General features: G+C 40.9%; 1 protein-coding gene across 1 annotated transcript; it reads right to left on the bottom strand.

Moving 5' to 3' along the window:
• Window positions 1–2,713: 2,713 nt before the first annotated feature.
• Window positions 2,714–17,159, bottom strand: LOC124284323 (F-box only protein 38-like). The gene is given in 15 exon segments (XM_046720402.1): window positions 2,714–3,430; window positions 3,935–4,048; window positions 4,711–4,811; window positions 5,484–5,638; window positions 6,249–6,415; window positions 7,029–7,131; window positions 7,636–7,940; window positions 7,942–10,175; window positions 11,112–11,265; window positions 11,727–11,903; window positions 12,627–12,757; window positions 13,188–13,323; window positions 14,073–14,479; window positions 14,481–15,061; window positions 16,874–17,159. Coding segments are annotated over 14 exon segments (4,857 nt in total). The 5' UTR covers window positions 14,975–15,061; window positions 16,874–17,159; the 3' UTR covers window positions 2,714–3,251.
• Between the last annotated feature and the right edge of the window lie 3,882 nt (window positions 17,160–21,041).

Genomic DNA, 21,041 nt, shown 5'->3' with positions numbered 1-21,041 from the left:
TTAAACAAGACTGGGAGTCTGTGTCTAAACATGAATGTGAAACTGGGACATATCTCCTGAGAGTCTGCGTATGCTTTTCGTATCTGGAGAAAGGTCAAAAACCCATGGTATGTGCCAATCCCTTAAGAATATAGGTTCCAAGATAAGGTGGCTGTCTGGCCAAGCTGGCTGACTTGCTTGACTACACTTCATCCCATCCCATGTGCATGGACTGATGCTCATGAAGTCAATCACTGGATCATATGGTCCCAACTTGGTCCAGACTGTCCTGAACGAGTGAGTGAGTTTAGTTTTACGCTGCACTCATCAATATTCCAGCTATATGGCGGAAGTCTGTAAACAATAGAGTCTGGACCAGACAATCCAGTGATCAACAGCATGAGCATCGATCTAAGCAGTCGGGAACCGATGACATGTGTCAACCATGTCAGCGAGCCTGACCACCAGATCCCGTTAGTCGCCTCTTACGACAAGCATGAGTTACTGAAGATCAATATTCTTATGGGGACCTTCACGGTCCTGAAGAAAGGTCACTTCAACCTTTGCCCCTGTTCTGAACTGCAAAATGTTATGATTCCTACAGGGCTCATGTTCAGAATATAGGTCTGAAGCAACCTGTGCTCATTCCAACAAATAACATTCTGCAATAACTTACAAAGATGTATTCATGGTACCTGTTCAAATAATTTATTCCCTTTGTGTTACAAAGATCAATTACTTAAATTCACACTCCGTTCTATGTCTCACGCACACATATATACAGACAGCTTCTGTATCCCACCTCTCTATCACTTCCATAGCACCTTCAGTTCAACCTGATACTGTAAAATAACTTTCAAATAAATCTCTACAAGTAACATTATTCGGCTGAAGATCATACTAAAACTTAAAATCATGGAAAACCCTAACCACTTTTAATAAAACAATGCAAGTCGTAACAAACATGTTACCAAGAAACTAAACAAAAATGTACCACTGTCTCTGTGGCTCTCAGGATGTCCATTTTGGAAATAGTGTGAGAATTTGTTGGAGGATAAGGTTGCTGCCTCCTAGGACAAAGTCATCTGTACAATGCTGCTAAATCATGTGCCCCTTACCAGAAACACAAGGGTCATATTATCTTCTGACATGAAGTTTAATACCAGCATCACCACCATGACAGGAGACCCAAAGCACAAGCTTGAACTACTTGTAAATCATGAACACGTTTCCTCTGGTTTGTGTGGCCATGCATGCAAGCGTAAGTGCATCTGTTGGGAAAGGCCACACACATAACTTTCTCATCAGAGCCAGTGGTCTCTACATGTGAGTCTGAACCAAACAATCCACTGATTGATATTGTGATTAATGATCGCATTGGGAAAGAATCAAACACAATCACAGACCAGTACAGACTGCAGTTACCGATTCCAAACTTCCTGATATTCAACAGGTACGGTTTTGTCTAACAAATAAACACATTACGACTTCATTTTCATTTTGACAATACAATGAACCACAGAAAATCAGTCTAAGTAAACTTAGGCTCAGTATTATTTGTTACACTGATATACTGTATAGCAGTGTAACGAATAATACTGAGCCTAAGTATACTTAGACTGCACAGAAAATATTCTAGTGGAAGAAATTCAACAATACCAATTCCGAAAAGAATACCTTGACTATGTTGACCATTCTGATCACATCACATGAACACAGCCATATAGCTTATGGCATAGCGGCAAGTGCTCATCACATAATAAATATTTACTAATATACATAAATGACATTGAGTTTATTAACAACACATAAATATCTATGTTCCAATTCACTCTGAACCTCCATGGAAAGAGTTTTTGGAATCAGAAGTAATAGTGTGATATAGACTTAGCTGAAATCATAGTCTTGTCAGGGATGGAACAGCAAGCTTAACAGGCTGACATTTTCCTGTTAGTTCATTACCTATTTTGAGAATCTGGATAGACATAAAAAGATACTTTTAATACATGCGTGCATGTATCTGTGACAGCTTGTATTATTATTATTATTATTATTGGATATTTATATAGTGCACATATCCACACACTAGTGCATGCTCAAGGTGCTGGTAGTTTTTCCCTCGATCACTGGATGTCAATCTCAACAGCACATCTTATTATCAATCTCAACTCCCTGGGGATCATACAACTCTTGCAGCCACTAGGCGCACCGAGTTATTGCGGCTTTCCCATCCGTACAAGGTACCCATTCACAGCTGGGTGGACTGGGACACATAGTCACAGAGTATTTTCGTACTAGTACTGAGTGACATTAGACTAACTGACCACCAGCATCTATCTGGGAAGCTCTATCCATTAGACTTGGTTTTAAAGTCACTTTTAAAGAGGCTACCCACCGCCCACTTTTTTAAGAGCACAGCTTAAAGTGATTGAATGAGTTGTTTATGCCGCTTTTAACAATATTCCAGCAATATCACAGCAGGGGACACCAGAAATGGGCTTCACACATTGTACCCATGTAGGGAATCGAACCCAGGACTTCAGCATGTTTGTGTTTGTCAACAATACTGCAACTAAATGACTGTGGCCTGTAGCTAACTAAGTCTGGGCCAGACAAGTCAGTGACTCACACCATGACTGACTGACTGACTGAGTTTGGTTTACGCCGCTTTTAGCAATATTCCAGCAACATCATGGCGGGGACACCAGAAATGGCCTTCAGACATTGTACCCATGTGGGGATTCGAACCCGGGTCTTCGGCGTGACGAGCCAACGCTTTAACCATTAGGCTACCCCACCGCCCCTCACACCATGAGCCCCGACCTATGCAACTGAAGTATGATGACATGCATCAACCAAGTCAGTTTTAATTTGACTTATCAATTTATACATCATCAACTGTATCAGAGAGACCTACATGAAATCCTGTTTAATGGATTAGAAATCCTTTTCTTAGGTCAATGACAAAGAAACACAAAAGAGATTTTCCCACTTCAAAGAGTCTTATTTGACAGTTATCACAGCAGATTCCTGACATGCAGGTTACCATGTTTACTGGGTGAGTCATTTCCCTCATTTTCAGTGTTGTAAGGAATGGTACACGTGCTGTTACTGAAGGGTTACATCATCCAACAATGTAGGCACCGTCTGTTGTCAGCGAGATGATGAGTCTTTCATATGGCTCCACCGATGATCATGCTAGAGAAGCACATCCCAGAGTACTTGTCAGTTTCATGTTCTTGCATGATGTTAGCATCAGATGGTTACCATGGTTACAGGTACATGTCAGGAGTGGGTGTTCCTGTGACGTCACACATGTTAACATAAACGATGACAGAGTAGCAATAGAGACTGACGCTTTTGTGTCTCATCTCGGAGATGACGTCCTGTAGGTCCATGAGGCAATCCGTCATCACATGGTGGCCCTTCCGTCTGGGACAGTAGATTCCCTCTGAAACACAAGGTAACAGGTTTCACATATGTGAGTTTGGTGCACGGCAGCTTTTAAAAGTATTCCATTTAAATCATCTTGTGTTAGCATGTGAGGGTAAAACCCTAAGTGATTCAGGTTTTATCTGTCTACCACTTTGGTGACACCTACAAGCATGGGTATAGTGCTGGCTGACAGAAACACGATTGGGATAGGTTTCTAGTGTGACAAAGGGAAGCAACTCTGCAAAGGTGAACTGCCTTAGATGATGGGCTCACCTGTGCCTCCTCTGCATAAAAGAGTGAGTGAGTGAGTTTAGTTTATGCCACTTTCAGCAATATATTGTGGTTAAAGCGTTCGCTTGTCACGCAGAAGACCTGGGTTCAAGTCCCCACGTGGGTACAATGTGTGAAGCCCATTTCTGGTGTCCCCTTCCGTGATATTGCTGAAATATTGCTAAAAGCGGTGTAAGAATGAACTCACTCGCTCACTCTAATGTTGAAAGCATCACTTCAATACACCAACCTTTATAATCATCAGGATGAAGGTCGGGGCTGTCGATGTCCGGACACTGACTCAGGTGATCAAGCCAGGGGATGTCTGTCGACAGCGTCCACTTGCTGCCATTGTCGTTGTAGCCTGAAACAGGTGTGCGTGTGTGTTTTAGTGTTTGTCTGCAGATACAACAATAATAATAACAATAATAATGTAGGGGTGACTATTGAGGGGGTAACAACTATTGCAATAGTTTCTTCCTCCTTGAAATGTCTCATTTGAAGTCATTTTCCAAATGAATGTATAGTTTATATGAAATAAAAACAAGCTGAGGTACTTTCAGTAACTTTAAATAACTGACAAGAACCTTGAAACCCAGATCAAGTTTGTTTTAGTTTATGAGGTAACAGGACCAGATAACTCTAAATCAAAGTGAACGAATCTGGTACTTCCTGTATTTTGTGCTGCGTATTTAACAATGAAAGTCAATTACTAAAGTATCGATAGTCACACATACTATCGATCCGTGGATAGTTTTTCGTTTCTACCATGGATTAATTGCTATTGGAGATTCAACAACTGCAATCCATCGGAAGTTTGATGCATCGTTACAACCCTATAATAATGTGTATACTTACATTGCATTCCATACACATGATGTATGCTCAAAGTGCTAACATTATTACCCTTGTCAATAGGTCAGTACATATTACATGCCAAGCTGCCTGTGAGGCGCCAGAAGGCTAACAGTCATAGCATCATCTCATACATCCTGGTACATCCTGGATTATGAACAAGGGTCTCACCATGCAAGATGTAGGCATTTCTGTAGCATTTTTTCTCTTCATCGTCATCATCCACTGGGAAGTTCTTGGCTTGTTCAAAATCCATAAACCGCAACAGCTCCCTGACCAAACAATTGAACAGATTCTGTCTCAGAAATTTAAACTTCTAAAACTTGCTATAAATGCTGTTATAAGCAAACAAGATCAAGCTATTTTATACATTGTTTCAAAGAAAGAATATCCTGACATTTGCAAAAGTTAAAAAACATGAAACTGTCAAAAAAGGGGGGAAATTACACTTGGCTTCTTTCCTCAGGCAGCTTCATTAATGTTTCAGTCATCATACGTCACACGAGTTGGTAGAACTTTGAAACATTTTAGGGATGTTTAACTATGGGTTATCACTATTCAGGCTGGTAGACTTTCTGTGTTAGTTTCTATCCCTAAACCTCCCAAAAAGGCTCTTCAGATACCTTTAACATTAGACATGTTGACTTGGGTTAGTGCAAAGTTGGATGCTTTGACACAAAATGTTAAAAATCAATGAATGTAAGTTGTCTGAATCATAATACAAAATCCATCATTTTCAATTGTCCACCCTGGAGCTGTAACTGCTGCAGGGAGGGATCCAGGTATTTGGAGAAGCGCCTCACAGACACCCCCTTCTAGATCTGCCCCTGTGCTGGTATCTGCCCTGTCCAGCATTACTCACTGAAAGCATCTGCTGATCCTGTATAGTGTATGTTACCATGGTTACCTACTCATTAAGTGATGATCTGGGGATGTCAACTCACATGTTGGTGCCACTAAACAGGTCAAGCCATGTGGCCACGCGGGCGTGGTTGTACATGGTGTGGGTGGGATCGGGGCTGTAGTCGTAGATGACACACAGGTGGTAGTCGATGTCAGGTTGGCAGAATAGCATGTTCTCAAAGGCAAACATGTCAAACTGCAATGACAGATACTATGGCATTTAATCATTTGAGCACAGCTTATGAAATGGATCAGTAAGCATTTGTAAAAGACAAATGTACACTGTTACAATGGTTACACTTACAAGTCACTAAATGAACCTATTTTGAAATAAGAATAATTGTTTGTCATCAATGAGGATGTCATTTTGGGAGGAGATGATCTCGGATTCTATACTTTGATCTATAAAGAATTTTTCATACTTCTACCACAATCCCCAAGCAGCGAAATTACACTTATCATATCACTGCAGTGTCAACGAGAATGAAAGGTTCACATAGTCTAACCAATTACGCAGCTAAACCCCGCTCCTTCCATCGATGAAAACTTATCAAAACCTCACCTCACTTAATTCATATGTCCCTATGGTTACCACTACTAACTTTGAACCTGTGGATCCCTGTTCAATGGTATTGGTATGCCCATGTTTATCAGTAGGTAATGGTAACCTGTCCCATGTTAGTATGTTAGAAGTAGGAAATGGACCAACTCTGTTTCAGTATCACATCCCTACCTGTCGGTAGTATGTTACCAACTTGAAATGGACAAAAGGGAGATAACTCTGTTTATCAGTATCACATCCCTACCTGTCTCATGGGCCGAAGGAAAATCACTCTGTTGGTCATGCTGATCTGATCACAGACTTCATTGACAAGGTGCATCTCATCGATCTTCCGACACTGGGCAAATGACACCTTAGACAACTTGGGAGCCCCACCTACTGTCACTTTCTTCAGCACACGACAAGCACTTCCTGCCAATGATGGAATCAAGTTGATGGAAACTTTCAATGAAGTATTGTGATAATTGAACATTAAATGCATGAGAGGAGCACAAGAACAGCTTATGACCATGATGACATTTGTTACTGCCATTATGCAGATACTTCATATACAGCAAAAACAACACATTAACTAATGGAAAGGAGTGAGTGAGTGAGTTTTAACAGCTTTGGTCAGTATTCCTGTTATACCAGCTTCACATGGAGCTCTTGTCAGTGTTTGTCAGTGCTGAGCTCCAGACTATTTGTTACCGTTGGACTAGTAACAGACTTGGAATGGAACCCTTAAATGGTCACCATAACCACTGGGCTACCCTATCCCAAACGCACACAGGAACACCCACAGGACAGGACAGGAACACAGGGAACACCTTGCACAGGAACACACGCAGGAACACACACAGGAACACACAACACACAGGACACGCGCACAGGAACACACACACACAACACACACACAACACACACACACACACACACACACACACACACACACACACACAAAAGAACGTGCACAGGAACACACGCACACAGGAACACGCAAGGGCAACACAATCTGTAGAATGTATGAAAATGAATAACTCACCTCGGAGTAGCTTGAGGTTTGGACACTCATCAATGATGACGTCAGTCACCCCAACCATGTGAAGCGTGACACACAACAGACTCTTGGATCTCAGAGACAGCACCTGAGTGATTGTGATACATGTTTAAGTACAAAATAAAGGTACACAACATATTGAAATTATACTTCGATCAAAGGTTTTCTTCACGTGTTAAATGTAACTTCATTTCCTTTAGTTTTTAATCAAGGAGTCCCCATTCTCAAAAGAAAAGATATAGTGAAGCCAAAATGTGCAAGATGCATTACATAGCAACAGTAATGAGAAGAGAGAGGAGACACCAGAAAAGGGCTTCACACATTACATCCATGTGGGGAATCAAACCCTGGTCTTCGGTGTGATGAGTGAATGCTTTAACCACTAGGCTACCCCACAGTCCCTCGGATTTGAGGGCTTGGTTAACAGCATGTCACAGCACCCTCACAGTGAAACTTGATGTTCATAACGTAATCACTGGTATGTCTGGTCATCGACTACTTACAGGCAGTCATTACATAGCTGGAATACTACTGAGCGCAACACTACACAGAAAAACAGACACATGCCAAAAGAAGCATAGGTGAAGCTCACCTGAATATGGTCATCCTCTATGACTGGGTCACTCGTGCTTGTAGCCTTATCACACATGTTGGTTTTCTTCCGCAGTCCCAGTTTCAACCTCTGTGCCTCATCCCTGGAACTGGATACACTCTCATGCACAACTGATCTATTTTTGGTTGTCCTTTTCCCACAGCAGTTGCCTCCCTTCGAACTAGGAGCTGAAGCAGCTCCTTGTCGAGCCTCTTCTTGCTCTTTGGCACGCTTGGTTGTTTCACGTATTTCATCACTGACTGCCTGACAGCATTTATCATGCATATTTGGATTTGCCTTCACGACATTGTCAAGCTTCCTTCGTTTTTTTCACAAGACCTTTCTTTTTCCCAGTGAGACTCTTCCCCCGTTTCCTTGGCCTCATGTTGTAACCCTTTGTGTCATCATCTTTGTCTTCTTCACCAGGGTTCTCCTTCCCAAAGTCCATTGCCTCCACTTCCTCTGGAGTAAACAGATACATGTTGTCATCACCTGCTATTTTGGAGGCAGACAGGTCATTGTGATAGTCTTTAGCAATGTCATCTAGAAACTCATCTACTGTACGATTGTCAGGTTCACTTTCGACGGAAGCTTTGTCCCAAGAGTTTTTCGATGTACTGGGTTCAGGGGAACTGGTTTGTGAGCTTGTCTTCTTGTTATCAACTGGCTGTTTCTTCTTTCGAACTATTTCAGTATTGTCCACAGTTTCATTCACTGAACTCTCATCACTGGAACTCTCTGTTGTATCGCCTGTTGGTTCACGCTGACTGGAAGAACTGGATTTACCAAGCTTACTGTGTGTCGAATGTGACATCTTCCCTTTTGTCTCTGAACACTTCTTCCTATTTGTAGCAGAGTCAGATACAGAACAAGAGGCAGTCCTTCGATTCACTGATTTTGGTAAGTTTGAAACAGGTTTCTTTCTAATGAGATCAACATGTGAATTGGCTGACGATGATTTCACTACACCAGATGAAGAAGCTACAGGTTGAGATGATTCAAGATGGCTACAAGTCCTCCCATGCTGTCTGCCTGCAGTACTGGAGGTTGGAGCACTAGGTGGAGCAATAGGCGAATCTATATGGCGGTCCTTTGAACAGTGCTGTTCAGTAGTCTTATGACAATCTTGCTCTGATGGTCTCGCCCACTTTGAGCAACAAGAAGCATGATCTGCATATTCACATTTGCCCCTGCAGTCTGAATGTGACTTGTCACTTCTTTTATCAATATGTTCATCCTTGTTCTTAGAACAAGTTTTCTTCTTCTTTTTAGCTGGGCTACAAATGTGTTCTTCTGTTTCTTTTACTTCAGTTGCATTTTTGTCAGCAGCATGAACACTCCCTGCAGATTTGCAGGGAACACTACTACACGGCTTTTCATTTTTTACACTTGGATTCTGATTTTTCTTTTTGTCCTTGAAAACTTGAACACTTGCAGATGTGGCACTAGCAGTTTCCTTGGTTCCTTGAACATGAGCAGACGTGGCACTGGAGGTTGCCTGGATCCTTTGAACACAGCTAGTTGTGGCACTGGTTGTTGCCTTGACTTCTTGTACACTAGCAGACATGCAACTGGTGGTCTCCTTGACTTCCTCACCCGTGGCAGATGTGTGTTTTGAATTTGCCTTGATTCCTTGAACACAATCAGACGTGCCACTGGAAGATGCTTTAGTTCCCTGTGAAGCAGCACACATTGTACCTGACGCTCGTGACGTACTGGGACATGCCTCACCTAGGTCTCTCTGGGCTCCAGACAAAGAAGATGAGGACACAAACTTTGGTTCAGTAACCAGAGCGTCATCCTTGGATCGAAGTTCAATGGTGCTGTTACATTCAACCTTCACCTTGATCTTGCCGTCTGCTGGACATTCTATATCTGTATCACTGCCATTACCGATGTCAATATCAACAAGCTGACAAGTTGACCTTGAATCAACAGAAGGGACAATATTTACTTCTCTTTTCATACAGCTTCCTGAAGGCATTCCGCCACAATAGACTCGACTTGTGCTTGGCTGTGGGTTGTTCACATCTTCTTTGCTTGATCCTGGCTTGCTGTCATCCTTTTCAGGTGGCTTGATTTTGGACTGACTGGCTTTCTTGCTGGTCTCCGGGTGCTCTTCTTCCTCATGGGATCTGTTACCCGATCCCTCATTGGCTACCACTGACAATATTCGAATGTCATCCCCAATGTGATTGGCCATGTCAATGTTTTCTTCATCACCACTCAATCCGTCAAAATCTAGATCATCTCCATTATCAGAAAAATCATCAAATTCATCATCCTCATCCAATGGATCATCATCTAGATCAATGTGGGGTTCAATGTTATCTGGATTTTGATTGGGCGGTTCATTGTTGTTAATGTCCCCTCCATTAGCAGCCATGGCCCCGGCATCTGCATTGTTATTGTTACCATCCTGGTTAAGGTCCCCATCATCATTGTTGTGATTCCCACCATCGAGGTTACCAGCGTCATTGCCGTTGTTCTGGACAAGAGCTGAGGATACACCCAACCCAGTACCAGCACTCAGGCCCACTCTGAAATAACAAGTTAATATTGACAAACGTTATCAAATAATACTGAATACAGTCAAAATGATGAATACTGGTACATGTGATAACTGTACTTTGTCCTTTGTTTCAATACCGGAATATGCACATGTATGATTGCTTTGATTTGCAACTGATTCTGGGTCAGATTTCAGTTGCGAATACAAATTTTGTTTTTGTATCAGTAATATCTGGATAAAATAGGAGTAACTTTCAGAAATTGTACTTACTTTTCAGTAATGACCCAAGCTAAACTTACGTCAGTAAAAATTTTGTGGGTGGTCTGTAAATAATTGAGGGACCAGTCAGTACAGTGACTGACATCATAATCAATATCCATGAGGTGAGGTGAGGTGAGGTGAGGTGAAATTGGGTTTAACGTCGTACTTGAGAATATTTCACTCATATGACGACATGCATGCGTGTGTATGTGTAAGTGCGGCTGCTTGTACTAGCCAAGACTGAAGCTGGTTTTATAGTGCTAGCTCACTGAGATACCATGCCGCAGTGAAGCATGAACACTCAGACACAGTATACTGACTCCGAGCCGACCAGTCCTTGTTGTACCCATTAATGCCGAGCGCCAGGCAGGGACCCATATTTTAACGTCTTTTGGTATGACGCGGTCGGGGATCGAACCCGCGACCTTCCGCTCTCCGGGCGGACGCTCTAACCACTACACCACGGAGGCGGTCTCATTATCCATGAAGTTGGGATATGACTACCTATACCAACAGTGAAGCCTGACCAATCGATCCTGCTAGTCACCTATCATGACAAGCATTGGTTGTGGAAGATCAATTCCAACCCAGATTCTCCATGGGTAACATGACAGGTATCTGACTGGATTTGAAAATATAAGCTGTGATCATGTGGTATTCAATGAGGTACAAATGATATTTGACAACAGGAATGATCACCCACCTCGCACATCCTTTAGGTGGCTCCCTGAACATGAACTCTAAGTGCAGTAGCTCAAGCTGAGGCAGGTGTTCAATGAAGTGGCAGAAGTCTTGGAGTCGGAGAGCGTGACAGCGGCGGAGATGAAGGTGTCGTAGGTGACTCAGACTCTCTGCACCTGCAGAACAGTTACCATGGTTACGGATCTCAATACATGTATAAAAATACAGGTAAGTTGTCCTACACAGTGGCTTTTTAACTCTGCAGTCATCAATATTCCAGTGGTTGACAGCAAGAGCAACAAACTGTGCCACACGATTAACATGAATAGATACTTCACACCTTCTAGCGATAAGGCATTCGCAACTCCCATACTTAGATATATGATCATCATAGCATTTTGGTTCATCTTTACAATGGCACCCTGATTCCTATCTTACCTGGCTTTGGCGACACATCTTTTTTTTATTTTGCTGAGGAATGACACATATATGTTTAACCCTAAAACAAACTGAGCACTGTACAACACAATCTTAGGTCTAGGTTCAATATTTTAACACTTATTAAGTCATAACAGCTGCAGCTTTAAGATAAGGTAATGGAAGAACAGGGCCCAATGTTTCCTCTGAATCAACTTACCTGAAGTGAACCACGACATTGGGAAATGGAGGTGCGGGCAGTTGTAGATCTCCAGGTTGCGGAGGAAGGAAAAGCACTGGCCAATGGCCTTCATCCCAATATCAGTGATCATTGCAGGGTTCTCAGAAACCTCAGCCAGGCCGTGGATCATCACCAGGTCATCCTGGTTCCACTTGCCTGCAAAACATGGTAACATCACAGAGACATGATTAAGCACTATCGCCCAGGTTACAGTTCCAGGACAAACCACAGCAAGGTGAGTTTGTTATGTTGTTGTAATGAAACAAGGATGTATTGTTAGTATTTTTTATTTCTGTGAATATTTTTACATACGATGAAGATAACTAGATCTACCATTTCTGATATGCATGCAACAGTATGACGACCATGACATTTAGTAAACATTGATATTTTCACACAAATACATGTACATTAATCCGACATTTTCATTAATCCGACATTTTCTTTATCCAACATATTTCTCTGCAACCACAAGTGTCGGATTAACGAGAGTTGACTGTATGAGATTGAAGAACTGGTCCATGCATTTGATTGCCCAAATGGGGACCGATGGGTATGTTATCAACCAAGTCCATGGATAGACCTGACCTTGCGAGTTTTACGTTAAGCAATATTCCAGCAATCTTCAGCAGGGGACAGGTAACCATGTGGCAGGCATGGGTTGCTGAAGACCAATTCTACCCCGGATCTTCAGAGGCCTCAATTATATGCAGACTAGCATCATAGCTGCAATATTGCAGATAACAGAATTAGATAAAGGCAATTGTCATAAACCGACAACATACATTACCCACTGGGTTTAGTAGACTTGAAAAATATTTCCATTCTTCCCATCTTGATCATCATGTCAACTGAACACATTCTGTAATAGTTACTTACCCGCCTCTGGGAAGGGGTCCACATAACCCAGATGTAGAGTCTCAAAGACTGGGAATGTGACGTCGGCCATCTTGATGGCAGCAAACAAACTGTCCTTCGTGAGAGAAGGCTGGATGCTCAACTCCTCTAGGCTGTAGAAGCAATGTACAGCAATATTACAGTCAGGACAAGGAAAACTTTCGATGAAATTTAACAAAAATTTCATTTTCAAAGGAAAGGTTGTTTCATGTCAGTGAGGGAAATGTTACTCCGCTTTTAGCAATATACCAGCGATTTCAGGGTGGGGGCACCAGAAAAGGGCTTCATACATTGTACATATGTGGAGAATAGAACCTTGGTCTTCTGTGTGACATGCGCACAGTTTCACCTCTAGGCTTCCCCACTGCCCCTTATGTTACAGCTGAGTATCTGGACCAGACAAGCATACACAAAGTTTTGCAAGCGGAGCAATGACACCCACGGTTCAAGCATGAAATCAACATCGTGATGACATACATCCAATCAAGGGCAAAACCTTCTTTGAATTAGTTTAGAAAATTGAAGACAGACAGAAATCCTTACCAATGGGCAGCTGTGATCATGAGGTAGCCGAGGTCAACTTCCTGTGCATGTTTGCAGGCTCCGAACATGACAGTCTGCAGCTGGGAGAAGCCACTGACTCGCCAGCTGTCCTCCACAATGTGCTGTATCAGCCCTCCTGTGTACCGAATGTAACAGTCATGTTAATATGGTCTGTTATGCTCCTAATTCCTTATTATCATACATGCAATGGTTTACTACATTTTCCAGAGTCAGTCGGGATGAAATATCCCCTCAATCTGGTGCAATTCAGAAATGGAGGTTCGCTATGTATGACCCACTTAACAAATCCGCTGACTCACTGCCATTGGGGTATCTTCATTTCTATGAAGAACACATAATTGTGTTTGCTGTCTTTGTCCAAAATCATGCAGGATGTCTTGGAAAAAGAAATGTTGTGTTAAAACAAAACCTGCTTTGCATACTTTGAAAGATGAAACAAATTGTGTATTACTACAGTGATGGAAAACACAAAATAATAATAATAATAATAATAATGCACTTGTATAGCACCTAATTTCCAACCGGTGGCTGCTCAGTGGTGCTTCACAAGGTTAAAAATAAGAATAAAATAAACAGAGTTATTGGTTGAAGAGATGGGTTTTCAAGTCACGGCGGAATGACTGGACAGAGTCCGCAGATTTTATATATGTTGGTAGGCTGTTCCACAAAGTTGGAGCCACAACAGAAAAAGCCTGGCTAGCTAACTTTGTCCTCGTAAAGGGTACACAGAGCTGGAGTTGACCAGGTGAGCGGAGTCTGCGAGCAGGGAGATAGGGAGTGAGGAGGTCCTTAAGATAGGCTGGAGCAGTGTCACAGTAATAAAACAGCCCCCTCCACCAGCTGAAATATTCTGACAGTTCTTACCTAGAAATGGAACTCTGACTAGCTCTAGCCGGGTGAGAGACCTTGCTGCAGCCAGGCCTGTTATCAGGGGCACATACTTCAATGTACTGGAAGGACCTGCACAGTTGGACATGACAAAACTCTGCAGGCTTGGAACTGCGAAGTCACGGAATGGATGTGAATGTGTGATTTTTACCCAACGGAGATAAATATGCTTCACATGACTCATACGAGGTAGTTCTGAAATCACAACTCCAGACAAATGAAGGGACGTAATCCTTGGGTTAGATGTCAGAGTAAGTTTATTAGATGGATTGATTGGAAATGCAGCATTTCTGTTTTTGAATATTCCCAGAATTTCCAAGCGTGGAAGATAATTCAAGATAGCCTCCATGAGGTTGATATCAGACACTTCCACAGCTTTCAATCTTGGCTGATGACAAGGCTGCAATAATTCCTGGAATAGTCAACATGTCAGCACCTCGTTGTCTTCTCTTGAGAATCAGCTGTGAGTGAAAACCATATATTGACACAAGTTCCACACATCTTGATATCAGCTTGGCCAGCATGGAATCATTCAGACTTGCAGGAATCCACCCATATATTTCCCCTTCAGTAAAATCAATTGACTTCCTAACTTTGAGATGCATTGAAACAGCCTTCTGAATCTTCTTACACTGTTGCTCCATTTTTAGCACATCTCGCAAAGGGAGGTAATTCAGTACATGACATATGATCTCCAGTGACAGATGATTAAAGAAATCAGAACTACTGAGAAAAGCTTGGCTCTTCTCTCTTTCCATTTCAGCTGCTATTTCATCTCTTTGTCTCATTTCACTGAAGCAATTTAATAAATCTGACAAAGTCATTTTTTCATGCTTTTCAATAAGGTTACTACTGTTACATGTGTACTCCATAGCCATCTTGAATGATGTCATCTCAACTGATCTCTTCTACATAAACAGATGTTGACTAATTTTCTTTCTTCGCTTCATTATTCTTGAGGCTGACTGAAAATATAATGAAAACTATATTTCACTCATGTATTGTTTGTGTACAAGGTGTACATACTAAGTACAGACACTAATTTGAGACATTAATTGGATGATTGAGCCATACCAACAGGCTCAATAAACAAATAAATCAGGGGAATATTTGAAACATATACAAATGATGCAAAAATATCAAAAGCATTGTTTCCACGTCATCAAAAATGTATATAGTATTTATAAAATACATGTATATCAAAGTCACACTGTTACACATAAAAAATATTTTCTTTGAAGATGTCATTGTGAAATCACTGCAGTCTCAGTGATGAACCATACCTACTTTAATAGTTTAAAGTCTGTTTCCATAACGTTTTGCACAACATATTCCATAATAGATTAATCCGTTATCCAAAGGCTTTGATGCTCGACATATTTATCAGTTGGACTATTCTTAAAAATTGATAATTTCAAACTTGCTATGATTACATACTACACACTCTGAAAAGTAAATCGCTTGCAAAACTTCGAGCAAACGTGTGTAACCTGACAGAAGTGAAGGCCATCAATCTGACCATGAGTTATGGAGAAAGGAGGCAATAGAAACCTTCAAACATCAATGCAATTCATCAATAATGTCAAATAATAAAGAAGAGATACAACAGACTGACAAATTAAATGAAAATTAACAATCAAAACCATGTTTACACTACTCAATATTCTTGATTAGATCAAATTCAAAGTTTCATCTCCGTTACTATCATTGAAAATTGTAATTAGTGGTGATACTGGCAGTGATGGACATTACACTTTGATGCAATTTGAATAGTTCATCTCAAAACGAAATAGTAGAAATCATGTAAAATTTTACAAAATTACAGAAATGTCTACTGGCTGCCAAACAGTTATCGCCTCGTTACAGTTATCACCAATACATAGTCTCACGCGAGCGAAGTTCTATTTAATTACAATTCCAGAATTTTTTCCCACAGTATTTGACAACAATAAAGGAGAGCAAAAGAAAATTCTTTCCGGTAAGTACCATAAGAGAAAAATAAAGATAAAGTTATGAACCCTTTAAATGTTTTTTAACTTATCTTTTTAACAATCTATATAATAGCAAGTTCAAGTTCACAAATGTCCTTAATTGTTTCATTCCCTATCAATCTACTGTAAAAAAAACACTCAGCTAGTCACACAATCAATTATTCGAGGTTACTTTATGATATAATTATATGTTATTTCACGAATGACATGAGAAATTCTGAAATGGCAATAACTGTTACAGTCAGTTGTGAGAAATCACCTATTTACACAAGTACTGACATGATTACTGTCGCGTTATATAAAAACATGATTGGCAGAAGTGAAAGGCTGGACACATCAGTGAGCAGATAATTAAGTGTCATAATTAATTCTGTTTCATTAATTTAACGAACGGTGGAGTAATTTTGTAAATACCGCTAAAATATGTCGTAACTGTTCAGCAGCCAGTACATTGATCAGTTACCAACTGATCAGAGGAAAAACATCATATGAGCTTGCACATCTGTAAACACTCACATTTATAAAAAATACGTGAAATAGAATGACATAGATATCTAAATCAAAATCTATATAATTCACGGAAAATGTTTACTCAGACAAGAAAATGATTCATGAAAACTGATAAACAGTGACAATATACAATCGTATCAATACACTGTGGTGTTTATCTTATGGGGCTGTACCCAAACCAAAATAGATTTGAAACAGGTGCAAAAATTCAGCCAGATCATATTTTCAACGCAATGTATATAATGCATATGAACCCGATGTACTTATGTCACATACATTCTTGGGGTGATCCGAGAAAGGGATAGAGTGCTGGTCTTGGAACGGTTCTCTTTTCGGGGGCATCCTCCCGTAGACCGTATTTTATCATGAGAGGTTTTATTATACCGAGGTCGAGAGCCGGGGAAAAGTAATAGCCCAGACTACAAGCGATTGCAGCGTAGACAAATATTTTCCTATTCCTCTGTGATCGAACTGGGATACGCATCCTGGATTAGTTCAGTGGAAGGTCGTTCTATCAGAAAGAAAATTTCGTCAAGTACGCCGACATATTGTAGTTCAGCATGTGAATACAATACGCAGTTGTCATTGGTCAATATGCACGCACATGCTGTTATACTGGTATTCCGTTGGCGCAACGCATATTTTTAGAGATGGGTCCCAGTCTTTAAAAACATTTTTCAGTTCCGCTCACTTTTACGTTGCTAAACAGAAAACGAAACTAAAAAGATTAAGCGTGAATTATTATTTAATGGACACATATTTGTGGGAGTTTGGTGGTGCATCAGCATTTAAAAAAAAATTGCACGGGAAGAAAGCTGTCATCAAGACAAAAACCCGTTTGTTTTATAAGTGTAGACCATCGGACCCATTTATACTTTTGTACAGTACAACCAGAAATTATTGAGAATTTAAGATTGTATTTTTTTTTTTTTAATTTTCACTCATTACTCACGTATTAAATGTGAATATTAGCAGAACATAACTCTAGATTCAAAGACAGGTGAACAGTTAGTATTTTGTCAAGTCACCATGGGCAGCAATGCAGGCTTCAATGCGGCGGGGCATACTACTGATCAAAGAAGTTAGAAAGTCTTGGTCCATGCCGTCCCAATATCGGACCACCTCTTCTTTCATTTCAGCAATATTTGTCATATTTTTCTTATTGACACTTTCCTTCATAAGTCCCCAAACATTTTCTACTGCATTTAGGTCAGGGCTATAGCTTGGCCAATCTAATAATGTCATATTTTGGGTCCGAAACCAGGCCTGTGAATGCCTTGAACGATGTTTTGGGTCGTTGTCCTGCTGGAAAATCCAAAAATGTCCATAGAACACGTTAGCAGATGGAAGTAAATGTCCCTCGAGAATATCTGTGTACCGCTCACTGTTCATATTCCCTTCAAATACACAGAGGGGCGTTGCCCCTAACACAGATATGCCACCCCACACGTTAAATTTCGGACTGTACTTTGGGCGCTGATACAAAGGTTTTTCGGTTTGTTTGGTCCAGAATTTCAGTGTATTAGGAAACAGCCACACAGAACTTTCATCTGAGAAAATCACATTGTCCCAGTTAAAATTTCTATGTTGTAAGCACCAGTTCAATCTTCGCTCCTTTTGTTCAGGTTTCATGATCGGTGATGGAATTCCTCGACTTTTCTTCCAACCCACTGCATGCAGCTCAGTTCTAATTGTCTCCTTACAGACAGCCACAGTTCCTCTATCAATCATATCCAGCCTTAAGTTTTCTTAACTCCTTCGTTTGTTTTTAGAAACAAGAATACCAAGCCGCCTCCTGTCACCGCCTCCCTGGTGCTCAATGCCATATCCATTTGCAATATTTTTCAAAACACGATAAACAGTGGACAAAGGGGTGCCTGTTATACTTGAAATCACTTTAGCTGATCTGATGTCCTTGTTATACTACTCTAAAATCAACTTCCTCTTCTCTAAATCATCCATACTGAGGATCACTGAAAATGTCGTCTGCTAGCAAGTAAACAAAGGGGGATAACTCTTCACAAACTAATGAAAAAGGATTAACAGAGTTGTCTCTCTTGAATGTTACCAAGCACTTGATAGCTGGTCAAGGTTGTTTATACTAGAAATCCAATTAAACATATTCCTAAAATTCTCAATAATTTTTGGTCATACTATATTTATATATAAACTTTTATGTCCGGACAAAACACACACAACCAAGTGAAATCGGTTGATAAATAAAATAACGAAATGATCAACCGGATCCGCCTATGCAAAGATATGGGGGAAAAAGAAGTTAAAACCGGACACTTGACATCCAAATACCTGGGCATTACAAACACAGCATGATCTTCTGTTTCGTGAGATTGTTGGTAATCGTCCAGTTTCAATACACGACTGTCACTCAGAACTGATGCAGCTCTAAAATGATTGACTGTGCGGTAGCTCTGTACCAAACGTTCCTTTGAAAGAGAATAAGATAAAGATGTACTGTCTTTAAGAGTCGTGACCTTTGTTTACATCGAGTCGCCAGGACCAGTGACTTGTTTGATCATATTTCATATATTCCTATGATGAACATAGAGATTTTTCTGGGCTTGTTCTGGCCCAAGTTTTACCTGATGGTGGGGCCAGAACAAGCCCTGAAACGTTGTACTCAAGAATAAAAAGAAGATGTAACCCAGAACTGCCTGACTGACTGACTGAGTTTGGTTTTACGCCGCTTTTAGCAATATTCCAGCGACATCACGGCGGGGGACACCAGAAATGGGCTTCACACATTGTACCCATGTGGGGTTTCGAACCCGGGTCTTCAGCGTGACGAGCCAACGCTTTAACCACTAGGCTACCCCACCGCCCCTGTAACCCAGAAAAATCTCTATGTTCATCAAATAGCATCTTCTAAAATGCCAATCAAGCATCTATTCCCATGATGGCAATTATTTTATTTTCTAGTAAGACTGCTGTGATATAGCTGGAATACACTCTTTAAATATGTAGGGGATCGTGGAATACTCTCTTCGAAAGAAGAGACGCACAGGCAAACTAAATTAATTACGGTATGTAATTTGATATTAATATTTCATTTAATTTGTTTGAAACAAGGATGGAACTTGGTGATAACCACACGCTCTGAGCATGTAATCGCAATACTGATTGTCCTGTCACTAGATATCCCCGTCCACTAGGGAGGAGTTCCGATCAGTACCTGGTGCCGAATGTTGAGTGAGTGAGTGAGTTTAGTTGTAGCAATATTCCAGTAATATCACGGCGGAGGACACCAGAAATGGGCTGCACACATTGTACCCATGTGGGGAATCGAACCCGGGTCTTCAGCGTGACGAGAGGACGCTTTAACCACTAGGCTACCCCACCGCCCCCCGGAGAATGTTGACGTTGACGCTAATCTGTGACACAGATTATCTATCAGGTTCAGACCCGGAGATCTAGAAGGCCATGTCAAGACATTGATGTGTGAGGTATGACACAGGTCACAGTCAGCTGTGTGTGGTGTAACGGGTAGCTTTGTCATTAACTGCACATGACTGTCACAGCTTGCACGTGCATTCCGCTTTGCAGTCTTGTGAAACTTGTTGTATTTAAATTATTCAAATACTTTAGGTTTATCTCCATTATACTATGAGCCGTTTTTAAAATCGAACTCTCCTGTAAAAGGGATGGTACGTGTCTTTTCATCGTTCACCGTTATCTGGCAAGTGATATCGAGAGTGATGATAATGATGATGATGATGATGATGATTTTGAGATTTAACTTATGCTTTCCGACGTTAAGCCATATCGAGAGTGTGGTCGAGAAGTACATTGTATACAAACGTGAGACAGTGTTTTTACTGTTGAATGAATTGGGGTCTGGTTACAATAGAGTGTAGAAGCTGTTGACAACACAATATATTCACGTTGATCTGAGGTATAGACTTAACTTGTTCTTCCAATGATATAAAGGATTACGACTGATGAGAATCTTCTTTCAGTTGATGGTAAGCTGGAGGTAGTATAACAGCTAGCCTTGATCACGGCTGATTGGTGTTTGGAGTGTAATGGTGTGGATTTCTTCTTGGAGTTTTCTGATTTTTAAGTCTTTGGGGTTAGTTGTGAAGGATTTTATTTATTTCACAAACACAGTGGCCGAGGGGTTGCCATTATAAGTATGTCCACCATTACACTGAATATGGTACTGTGTATGCCAGTGGTTCTTTGTGTTGGATGGAAAGATATTCGTGGGACTGGTGTTTTGATTGCTGTTTATTGTCTTGAAAACTACATCAGTGTATAGAACAAACTTTATGGATAACAACTTCTTTTCTTCGTGAGTGCGACGTTTCGATACAGATTCTTGACATGCTTGACAACGGTACAAGAATCTGTATCGAAACGTCGCACTCACGAAGAAAAGACGATTCATGCATAAAGTTTGTTCTATATCGTACTTCCCAACTTCTAA

The sequence above is a fragment of the Haliotis rubra genome, unplaced genomic scaffold (genome assembly GCF_003918875.1).
Source record: "Haliotis rubra isolate DU_JTF1 unplaced genomic scaffold, ASM391887v1 Scf334, whole genome shotgun sequence".
Taxonomy (NCBI): domain Eukaryota; kingdom Metazoa; phylum Mollusca; class Gastropoda; order Lepetellida; family Haliotidae; genus Haliotis; species Haliotis rubra.
Note: the sequence above shows the minus strand (reverse complement) of the source record. Positions and strands in the feature narration are given on the sequence as shown.